General features: G+C 29.1%; 1 protein-coding gene across 1 annotated transcript; it reads right to left on the bottom strand.

The window, feature by feature from the left end:
• Positions 1-4123: 4123 nt before the first annotated feature.
• LOC113789596 (fatty acid synthase-like) lies at positions 4124-12590 on the bottom strand. Its single transcript, XM_027339153.2, has 7 exons — positions 12400-12590; positions 12101-12319; positions 11412-12034; positions 7539-11351; positions 6021-7470; positions 5419-5961; positions 4124-5346 (listed from the first exon to the last, which is right to left on the bottom strand). The coding sequence occupies exons 1-7, from the start codon at positions 12584-12586 to the stop codon at positions 4319-4321; spliced, it is 7863 nt and encodes a 2620-aa protein (XP_027194954.2). The 5' UTR covers positions 12587-12590; the 3' UTR covers positions 4124-4318.
• Between the last annotated feature and the right edge of the window lie 78 nt (positions 12591-12668).

Here is a 12668-nt window from a genome sequence, read left to right as displayed (position 1 = left end):
AGGCCTCCTAAATAAAATAAATGATGAAGCAATAGCAAATTCTTAATAACATCAAGTTAAAGAATATTTCTGTATAAATCCGAATTCGTATGAATTCAACAACAAAAAAAAACAACAGGGTTTTGTCATTGGCGCTTTGCATTTTTACACCATTTTTATGTAGTTTATGCAACTGCCATCAACTAAAATCAAAATCAGAACGTTGTATATGAAAAATTCGCATAATTCAATTCAAAATTGTATCGAATACAACATCGATTTGAAAATATTTAATGATAATGATAACAACAACAACAACAACATTAATGATAATTGGATTGAAATTTGCAAAAAAAAACTGAATAATAAACAAAACAAAAAATAGAAATAAATAAAGAAAATAAGAATTTTCATTTTTTTCCAATCTTTCTCACTTGCCATCAATTTTTTTTTTCTATCATTACCAAACACACACACACACACATTTTCGCCGATTATAAAATGAATGAAAAATGAAATGAAAATCAGATGCGTGAACAATAATAATAATAATAATAAAAGAATAAAAATAACGACAAGAAAATCTTTTATTATTATTATTGTTGTTGTTGTTGTTGTTTTCCAAAATATGCTAAAGGCAGTAACACATGTGTACCAAAAAGATCATATAATGATGTTTTTTTTTCTTCTTCTCTCACTTCGATTCCTGTGTCTGTGATGTTGAATTTTATCAGTTTAGATTTTTTTCATTCAAATTATTCTGCCAAAACAGATCTTTTTATAAATAAATGGTTCAATTTGATAGAGAAATTATTAAAGAAAAAAAAATCAAAATATAATAAAAAAATTATTTGTCATATATTGATGATGGTATTGTAAAGATAAGAATTTTATATCGTGAATAATAGCAATATGCAAACAAACATAAACTTCCTATCAACAAATAACATAAAATTCAACAGAAATAACAATATTTTATTTTCTCCGGAAAAAAATTTCTCAAAATTTGAATTTTTTTCTCTCAATAAGAATTTATTCATTTTGAAATGAAAAACGAATTTAACTGTTTCCTCAGAACGAACAACAAAGAGTGTTAAGGGTTAAAATGAATATTTTCTGTTGTTGCTATTTACTATATTTCAGTAATTCTTATTAATGAAAAAGTATTATTTTTTTCATTTTAATTTCACAGAATGAGAAAAAAAATTGATAAATGATTTTCTTATTTTCTATACAGAATATTTTTTTTTAGTGAAAGAAAAATAAATTATATAACCAAAATACAACCGGAATTTGTGTTATTCGTATTGACTTTTATTTCGATGGAATTTTCTTTCATTTTCTTATCACTTTATAATGATAGATACGATTTATACAAAATAATAATATTATGAAATAAAAATGATCGTAAACGAAATCTTGTTATCATCTTGTAAAGACCATCGATACCATAAGGATAATGTTACAAGCAAAAAAAAAATTTCTCTTTTCATTCCTATTTTTTTCAGTATAAATAATAATGCATGGATGTTAGATCAATATTTAATAATTTGATAGTGATTAATATTATTAGAAAGACAGGCAAAAAGAAATGATGTTATGTGCTTTAACAGTGTTGTTCATTCATAACAAATTATGAAACTTTTCAATCATTATTAATTTACATTGTAAATTAAATGAATTTCATTGAAATAAAATCATATTCCAAAAAAAAAAACAAAGCAAACAAAACGAGAAAATCAATAGGCAATTATTTTGTTGATTTTGATTTCTCTACTATTATTTTTTGTTTGTTTGGATTTAATTGTCGAAAACAAAACAAAAGCGAAAAGAAATTAAATTTTTTCAAAATGTCAAAAATTAACGATTAAGATACGATTTTGATTTAATCTTGTGTATGGGTGATATAATAATCATATTTTGAATGATGTCATTATATTTAATTTGAATGTTATTTCATTCTGTTTGACAGCCACCAAATTTTGAAAAAAAACAAATGAAAAGAGATAAAAAAAATGTATTCGAAAAAAGCAAACAAACAAATAAATAAGTAACATTAATGTTAATTGCCATACATCTCCGAAATATCTATACAGAGAAAAAAAATTACTAAATGAAGGCTGTTAGAAAACGAACAAAATGAAATTTGGGCCAATTCAGAATCAAGAATAAAGAAATTAAATACAAAAAAAATAATTCTTCCAACAACTTAACAACAACCGATCCGAATTAAGAAAGACAAAATTTATCGAAATAGATGACAACAACAATAACAAAATTTGTCCAAATAATGACTGAATAAATGAACGGAATTGAAAATGGGCAACAACAACAACAGAAAAAAGATACATATAAACACATCCAAAACAAACCAATCCAATCAAGAGAATATGAAACAAAACGAAAAAAATTCTAATGAGAATTTAACTTGTAATATTCTGTATCTTCTTTTTTTGTATATTCATGTTTGAAAAAATAGAAAATATAAAAATGAAATATATTTATAAAATATATATAAATGACTGATGAATTTTTTTTATATATAAAAAAAATCCCAATAGACATCAAGAACAACAAAATTGCATCATTGCGAACGACAAAGTATTCAGGAGATTCAAAAAGAAAGGGAGAAAGAGAAGGACCGAAAGTGAAATTATAAGTAAGTAAAAAGTGAAGAAAAAAAATCTTTTCAAACTTTTGCCTTGCAGCCAGGCCATTGCATAAAAATGGATTAAGTATACCAAATTCTAAATAGAATATTTCAATATAATTTTTACATTATCATTTTCATATACATTACATGTCAAAACAGAGTTTCCGACAAATAAAAACTTTATGAATTTTGAAAAAATAAAAATTTTTCACTAACCAGAAAAAAAAGTTACGAAATTTTGAGACAAGCGAATGCCAAAATGAAGGAAAAAAAATACAAAGCAATATGATTGGAATTTGGAGAAACGAGCAAAACAAAAAATGTTACTGGAATTATAATTCAAAAACAAAGCCAAAGAATGAAAAATATAATACAAAACAAAACAAAATGTCAAACACCTACACAACAAGGACATTAAAAATGAAAATTTTTGATCAAAAAAAAAAAAATTCATTGAAAAAAACAACAAATTTATGACATTTCAAATTCATCCAAACTCAACCCAATATAAACTGATTGATGTCATTTTTTCGAATGCCAAAAAAAACAAAAAATTTAAATTCAAATTCCATCAAACTAACCAAAAAAAAACATCATACCTTGTTTAATAAAAAAAAATTCTATTTTTTTTATATTCAATAATCAAACAGTGAAAAAAACCGAATTGACATATTATATGATGGATGAATATGATGAATAAAAAGAAATGTATGGGATATTTTTGTTTCTCTGTTAAAAATGATGGATATCCGAAAAAAGTTTTTTCTAGTTTACAATAAATTCCATTGATATGCACAATCAAAAAAAAAAAAACCACATACACCCACATAAACACTAAGAATTAAGAATAACAAAAAAAATTTAGTAGGTCAGAATTTTTTTTTCAAGCAAAATTTTAAAATGATTTTATCAAATTAAAATTATTGAAACGAATTATGTTTATGTTGAACACTTTTTTCACTTATATGTTGATAATAAATATTATGATGATATATTTTGTGTGCGCGCCAAAATTATTATTTGAAAATTTTCAATGTTTTCATGTTTATAGATTGAATGAATGATGATAGACAATAACAGAATAACGAATATAAGAAAACTTTTTATTTTCAAAAAAAAAAGAAAAAAATCCAAACAATGTTAATGTTGTTCATTCTCATAGTCTTTCGTATACGATACTGATCGTTTTTTACTAATATACGCTTGGCTTATATTTTTTTTTTTGTTTTTATCATCATTCAATAACATTAACTTATCAGAATAATAGAATTCCATAAATTCTATGGTAGTGGTTTATTAGATATCATGATGTATAAGTATATGCTTCATGATAGAATTTGCTGACATGGGCATCGAATTTAGCTTTAGATTATTTCAGCCAATAGTATTTTTATGATGAAAAAAACAATGTAGATTCGGCGCGTTAGCAATTCTTCATTGTTATTTTGTATGGAAAATCAAAAAAAATTGTATAGATAAGATAGAAGTAAAAAAAAATACAAATTTTCAAATTTTATTATAAAAATTGATTAATCTAATTGGAAATTTATGAATGACACATTGTGGTTTTATGTGTTTGTCTGTTTCTGCGTTTTACGATCCAGATTGATTATTTTACTAGAGAAAAAAATTTAAATTTATTTATTTATTTCACTCATAAAAATCGACAAAAATGAAAGGATAAAATTAATGAAATTCTTCATTCAATATTGATCGAATGCGTTGTTCATCCAATAATTTTGTAAGTAATTCATCGGCTTTACATCCATGAATAACATGTAAACGATATTGATGTCCATATTGTTTTTCAAATTTTTCGTCCAATTTCAATAATACTTTTAATCGTTTTATGTCATCATCATCATCATCATCATTAATATTTTGATTATTATCAACATTAGATGTTGTATGATCTTTACGATCAATTAATTTGATATAATCAATCTGCAATTGTTCATTATTTGCCAACGAATTTAGAAGCAAATGACGTATAGTTTTTATAGTTGATTTTGATTGATTAATTTTTTTAGCTTTCTGTAATAATTTCAATTGATATTGGGCCATAAATGATACACGACGATAAGTGTTGTCAATGATTTCAGTCATATCATTGCCTTGTAGACTGGTACCGACACATTTTCTCAATAGTTCAGTTATTTTTGTAATACGAGCTTTTGGACAATTCAATTCAAGCACTTCCTTTTGTGATTTATCACATATTCGTTCCGGTATATATAGTCGTATATAATCGAATATTATTTTGACCTTATAATCTGATAACATTTTATCATCAATCATTGAATCAACATTAACATCATCGATATTGTTGATGTTTTTATTTTCATTTTCTATTGTATGTTGAGAATCTAGTGCCGCCAAATGGATACAATCCGATGTGAATGGTAATAAATCGATACAGGCCATTCGTTTTATCTTCATATTTTTACTATTCATTTTACGTTTGCAGATTAATGCAGCTAATAAAGCACCAAAATCTAATGCTAATAGATCATATGTACCATCATTAGCTGGATCAGATTCAATCATTTTTTCGATAAGATCATAATAATAATCGACAATTTGTTTTAAAGAATCCAATGAATTTAACTGACGAGTCCAATTAAGACCAATTACTGGACGATTCAGTTTTTGTGCCAAAACGGAAATTAAATCAAATATACCGATCAATGGTGGTAAACAATAGATTGGTTTGCCTAAGTGTGTTCATTAATAATTGTTAAAATCCTAAAAAAGATAAAAAATAAGATAATGTATTTGAAACAAACCTTTCTGTATTGAATTCAATGCAACAATCGGTGATGTTGGTATGATAAAACGTATTCGTGATAGATTTGTTTTTGCTTTTTTGATATCATCCGAATATTGTCTCAAATTATGACGATTACCATCGCGAAAATTTTTCAATTCTTTAACTGTTATTTTTCGAACATCAGCCAATGAAAGTGTTATGTTAAAATCACGTTCAAGACGTTGTTGTATTTCAACAGCAGCCATACTATCAAGACCAATATCACCAAGACATTCATTTTCTGGACGTTCATCAATGTTTAAATGTACACATAATTGTCGAATAACTTCATTATCGGCATCATTACTATTTGAATCCTGTGCATATTGTACATATGATGAATAGATACCCATTTTTTGTGGTAAAATTTTATCCAATACGTTCAAACATGAATGAATTCGTTGCATACATAAACCCATTAATGTTTTCATTATCGCTTTTTCTGAACTTGAATCAAAATTTTCGGCAACAATGCCCACATCACCAATTGGTCCAAATTGAATGCATATTCCTGATAGGCCTTAATTATTGATTGAATAGAATCATTAGTTAACAATTGTTCACTTGTTCATAGCTTACCATTATTGAATCGATTTTCGATTATTCGTTCCATTGTTGAATTTGCAAGACCATAATTGGTTTGGCCAGAATTTCCACGACCAGAACTAAACGATGAAAAAGCAACAAAATAATCAAGATCAATTTTCTGTTCACGAGTAATACGATCCAGATTTTTCAATCCATTTGATTTTGGTTGACAAACTCGTTTAAATTTTTCAATAGTTTGATTGTCAAACATTCCATCTTCTAATACCATAGCTAAATTGAAAATTCCTCCAATCACTCCAAAAGTTTTTGTTTCTTCAATCAATCGACAACAATCATCGTAATCTGCAATGTTTTTGATTGAAATTCGATATTCGATTCGATAATTATGACAATATTGTTCAATCATTTTGAAACGTTCGAAAAATACACGTTGATATGATGATCGTATACCAGAACGTGAAGTGATCATAAATTTTCTAGCACCTCGTAATATCATCCAATAGATTAATTCGAGACCAACACCACCAAGACCACCGGCAATGATATAAACTTTTTCAATATCAAACCAAGTCTTGACAAGAGCATCAACTTTGATTATTTTGTTTAAATCATCTTTTTCATTGCGTATACGGATCAAAACTTTACCGATATGTGTGCCATTAATCATATGACGGAAAGCCTGTTCAATTTGATCGATTTCAAAAATGGTTCGATCGATCGGTTTGACGACACCGTTTTGTATGCCATCATTTATACAATGGCTTACTTCAGCAAAAAAAATCTGAAAAGATTTTGATTCCAATCCATCACGAAACAAGCTATCTAAGCCAATTCCATGAAATGAAATGTTCTGCAAGAAAGCAAACATTCCAAGTGTAGAATTCATCTGCATATCTAATTTTCCAATTTCAAGAAAACGTCCATTAGTTGCCAGACATCGTAAAGAGGAGTACAATTTGTCACCGGTCAATGAATTGAGTATAACATCGACGCCACGGCTTTTAGTCATCATTTTGATTTGATACTCAAAATTGGTGTCTCTCGAACTAAAGATATGATCATCGGCAATGTTGAACTTTTCGATGAGAAATTTTCGTTTAACATCATTACCTACGGTCACGAATATTTCACATCGATAATGTTGACAAATATTTAATGCTGCCTGTCCAACACCGCCGGCAGCCGAATGTATTAGAACAGTATCTTCTGGTTTTAGTTGGCCACGCATTACAAGGGAATAATATGCAGTTGTATAGACAACCGGAATAGTAGCTGCATCTTGTAAACTCCATTTTTCTGGTACAGGCCATATAAATTTTTCAAATGTTGTTATTTTCGTTGCAATTCCTTTAAATGGTATCATTCCCATTATTCTTTCACCCGTATCATTTCGTCGACCAGCAAATTCTAGACCAATCATGCAATCAAACAATGCTGACTCTGGACCTGGTATTATTTTTCCGGTTGCTAAAACAACATCCTATTTTTTATTGAATGAAAGGAACATGGTTTATAGAACATTTAATAATAACAATAATGACTTATTACCTTGAAGTTAAGTGCCGAATAATAAACATCGCAAACAACTTCGTTAAGATTGTTTATTGCTGTTGTTATTGGTTGTTGTTTCGATGATGGCGATTGTATCCAATGAAGACTTGATAAATCTCCAATCATTATTTGGCTTACATAAGCATCCTGTGTTTGTTTGTAAAATTCTTGTTTTTGATCAATGCTTACGAAACGATATGAACCCAAATTTCCATTTGGATGATAAATATTGAATAGTAAATCTTTGTTAATAATTTCTTCTGGTATATTAAAAGTATTGAATTCATTATTACAATAATTTTCCGATAAAGCTAACACTCGTACAATATCTGCCGCTGACGATTCCAATCGTAAACAATTAACAAAACCAATAATTCCCACCTCAAATAGACTAGACACGATCCAAATTCTTGTGTCGTTTAGGTTATCTTTTGATTGTTTTCTAATCAAATCTTGTAATGTTTGAATCCATGAATAATCAAACAAAGAATTAATGTATACAATTTGTATGTTGAATGAATTAGCAGCTGAACGGCGGAATAAATCAATTTTGGTTCGTTGTTTACGAGCAGCAATTGAGGCGATAGGCCAGAATAATTTGTTGTCCTTATTCGATTCACTTGTACATAGATAATCATCGAATATCTTATCCAAATTAAAGTCATTTTCTTCATTGTTTAGTTGATTACAGTGATTTTTTGATATGAAATGCAAAACAAATCCAAATGGTTTCAATATTGTCCATAAGGATTTAAATGTTTTTATCATTGTCCAAAAATGTATGGTTTTATCATTAATTTGTAGTATAATTAAATCGAAATTCATCTGATCAAATGAATTTAAAAATTCCATTGTTTCAAGATTCCATTCAATTGTTTTGAAATTAAAGCCATCATTTGTTTGTGGAATCTCTGTCGACGAATGTCTGGTTGCAATATATTCCAATTGGAATTTATGTCCAACATTCTTTTTGATAAATCCACTGATAATTGTGAATAAAAGTTTATCATTCGGACAAATTTCCAAGATTTTTAATTTCGCTTGTTGTTGTAAATTTTCAGCAATTAATTCCAAAATAGGTCTAACGAATAATTCATTCTCGAGCAATTCTTGATCGATTTGTTGTAAAGTTTCGGCATAAAAATCGTCGAATTCTTGATTAAATGGAATGAATTGATATTTTTCAAGCACCAAGTTAGCCGTATCATTTTTACGTGGAATGTTAACTGGTATTAGACCTTCAATTTCTATACCTTTTGTTACTAAAATTTGATTGGATAAATCAAACTTTACATTAAACATTGCTTGTTTTTCAGTTTCAATTGTTTCAGAATCATTCGTAAATTTCATTATTTCAAATGCTATTGAATCTTCTTCGTTATTGATTTTTTTCACATCTTCTTGTGCAATAATTGTTGTATGATCACGAGTGACGTTACGAAAATAACAAAATTCTTTTTGGAATCGTTTCTCAGAATCAATTTGATTGGTATATTCTTCTTTGGCCTTTCTTATCGAATCAAATAATATGATCGGATCACATTTGAATGAATTGATTTGAACAGGTATGAATAATGATCTTATTGGCATTGATAATAGTGCTAAATGTAGTGCAGAATCAACAAAACTGATCCATTGACCTGTCCATTTGAGACGTCCATTTTTGCCATCACCTTTGGCTTTTATAAGGCCTTGAAATGCTGGTCCATAATCATAACCTCGAACTCGAAGTTCTTTATATATTTCATTATTGTTCAGCATTGATTCAGAATCGATTTCCGATTCAAGTTCATCATCATTTTGATGGCGAAGAAATTCTGATTGATTATGATTAAGTCGAGCAAACACATGACCTTTGCAAACAAGAATATTGTTTTCACAGAGAACAAATTCACCTGTTACATCAATAATTTGAACAATAAACTTGACTGGTTTAATTTCATTGAGAAATGTTGGACGATGGATTCTTATGTTTTCAAAATGAACAGGAACTTTGTGCCAAGGTTGACCGATTTTGGTTGCCATAGCTCGCCATACAATCATCAAATACCCGGTCAATGGAAATACAACACGACCATCAATGGTATGATCTTTAAGAAAACGCAAATCCGAATCGACAATCGATACTCGAAACCAGTAATTGGCAGCGGTTGAAAAGTTATGATATTCTGGATATTTTTTGATTTCATGTTCTCGGCTATGGTCCCATTTGATTAATGAACTAATTGATTGAGTATTACGAGCAACTGGCCATTGTACTTTTGGATAAAGATTTTCAATACTTGGATTAAATCCAAACGTATAGATTTTGCCAATCGAACTGAGTAAATGAATCAATTGATCAGGTTCATCTTTTTTCATTAGACTAATATAGTTGATATCTTTGTAGAATCGTTTGAATATCGAATTAAATAGAGAATGTGGAGCCACTTCAATGCATAAAGATTTTTTTGGTATATGTGCCATGCCTTCTTCAAAATAAACTGGTCTTTGAAGATTATTGACAAAATATTGGCCTGTTGCATATTGTACATTTTGATCTTCATGATGAACATCGGCAGGAATCGATGTAGCAATCCAATTGTTGCTTCGTTTTTTTGGTTCAGTAATTACGGTGTCAAGTTTCTGTAACATTTTTGTTGCAACTTTTTCCATTTGAATGCTATGATATGGATAATCACCACCGGCTACTTCTCTTACAAAAATGTTTTCGGATTTTAATTGTTCAATGAATTTGATCATCGGTTCATAAAGGCCAGAAATTGTGACAGAATTTCTTCCATTATGACATGCAACATAAACACCTTCTGGACAAATTTTTTCCAATTCTGCAACAGTAATTCCTACGGCGGCCATTAAACCTTTTGGAAGATATGATTTAGCATCTTGAACAGTTTTACCACGCCAATAAGATGTAAGTAAAGCTTGTTCTGCTGTAAGACAACCATCAGCATAGGCACATGCAATTTCTCCGAATGAATGTCCAATATAGCCACTGATTGGTAGTTGTAATGTTTTTAGCACATCATACAACGCTATTTGCATCGATGTTATTGATACAAACGAATTAACTGTACGATTATCATTATCTGTTTGAAAATCTTCCAAAACCAATTTCATCAAATCGATATTAAATGGTTTTAATAACTGAGAACTATTGCTAATGGATTTAGCAAACGTTTCTAATCGCATTAATTGTTCCCCCATACCGATCCATTGAGATCCCATTCCAGTAAATACAAGCCATAATTGTGGAATTTGTTGTTGGCCGGCAGTTTCGATTGTTGGCAGATATTCCAATTGATTTTCTTCATTTTTTCTTATAATCATATAACCACGATATGGAAAATTTGCTGAACCTTTGATCAGTGTTGTTTTCATCGAATCATTTAACAATGCTAAGAAATCACAATTAACTTTTTTCGGATTTTTTTCAATAAAATCAAAAATATATTGTACTGCTTCTTTCGTACGACCACAAACATTAACTAATCTTGGAATCACATTAACAATATTGAATTGATTATCATCAATTTCTTTTGGGTTGATTTTCAGCAAAGCATGAGCATTAACACCACCAACACCGAAAGAATTGACTCCAATGATTTTACCATTGAATAATTGATTTTGCACAACTGGTTCGATTGTTCTATGAAGACTTTCAATCTCGGGTCGAGGTTCATTATAATGCAAATTTGCTGGAATTAATTTGTGTTCGAATATTATTATTGCTTTGGCCACTGAACATAATCCTGATGCACCTTCAGTATGTCCCATATTGCTTTTCACAGCTCCCATCAATAATTTATCCTAAAATAAAGTAGATATAATAAAAGAATAAAAAAACTAAAAATATTCATGAATCTTTACTTTACGATTTTTGCAATAAGCTTCCGAAACTGCTTTTGTTTCTTGTGGATCACCAACATTTGTTCCAGTACCATGAGATTCAAAATAATCAATTTCTTCAGGCAAAACACCAGCTTCTTGAAACGTTTCAATCATTAGATTTCTTTGTCGAAGCCAAAATGGTGCGAATAAACCGATAGTTTTAAAACCATCAGTATTGGTTTTTGCATGCAAAATAGTTGCATAAATTCGTTTGGCTTGACTACGGCGCATCAAAAACAATGAACCAACTGTTTCGGAACGAACAAATCCGTCGGCATTTTTATCAAATACTTTACATTTACCATCATCCGATAGTAAACCCAATGAATGATAGACATAGCTTGAATATGGAGCTAAACAGATATTGCTACTTGCTACAATCGCCATTTCACAGATTCCATTACGTAAATCTTGAACTGCATTAGCAAGTGCAACCATACTTGACGAACAAGCCGTATCGATGACAGTACTTGGCCCATTAAAATCGAATAAAAATGAAATTCGATTAGCAAGCAAAGCTTTTGCAGTACCATATACCCAGAATGCAGCATCTTTAGCTCGAATGTCGCTAAAATCATCCTGTGGTATAGCTTCAGCGTTAGCTATTAAATGAATAAATTATTCAATAGACCGGAAAAATGGGAGAAAATCAAATCAATCAAACATACCGACAGTATTAATGCCAACATAAACACCAGTTTTTGTTCCACGAATTTCTTGTGGTGGAATACCAGCATCAGCAATTGCTTCATAAGTTGTCTCCAATATGATTCGTGATCCTGGCTCCATAGTATCAGCCAGAATCGGTATTGTACAAAAATATGAATTATCGAAATGTTCAAGATTTTTTATTTTACCACTACGAGAAGTTTGATCATTATACAATCCTTTACAAGAACGTAAATGTAAGAAAAATAAGATCAATTTAAATAAGCGAAATGAAATGAATAAAACATATAACACACACCAATGGGCCATCGACGTTCATCACGGGTGACCATATCCACATGGTCAATCAAATTATTAGCCAATTCATCTAGATTATCCGATTCAGGAAATCGACCACCAATACCACTAATAACAATATCATCATCAATTGGCCATGATTTTTTATTACAATTTGGCCAAGTTGAATCAATAGTTGAATCATCCATGTTGAATAAATGTTTATTAACAAATGAATTCAACAAACAAACTAAATCATCACCAAAAATCAAATTCGATCAAACTTTATTG

The sequence above is a fragment of the Dermatophagoides pteronyssinus genome, unplaced genomic scaffold (genome assembly GCF_027571235.1).
Source record: "Dermatophagoides pteronyssinus isolate colony J.1.1.1.1 unplaced genomic scaffold, Derpt_VIB-CSIC_2022.12 sq0005, whole genome shotgun sequence".
Classification (NCBI taxonomy): Eukaryota; Metazoa; Arthropoda; class Arachnida; order Sarcoptiformes; family Pyroglyphidae; genus Dermatophagoides; species Dermatophagoides pteronyssinus.
Note: the sequence above shows the minus strand (reverse complement) of the source record. Positions and strands in the feature narration are given on the sequence as shown.

Coding starts and splice junctions, on each gene's coding strand:
- LOC113789596 (XM_027339153.2), bottom strand. CDS start 12,586: ATGGATGATTCAACTATTGATTCAACTTGGCCAAATTGTAATAAAAAA. Junction 12,320..12,399: donor TGAACGTCGATGGCCCATTG/GTGTGTGTTATA, acceptor GTTCTTGTAAAG/GATTGTATAATGATCAAACT. Junction 5,962..6,020: donor CGAAAATCGATTCAATAATG/GTAAGCTATGAA, acceptor TCAATAATTAAG/GCCTATCAGGAATATGCATT.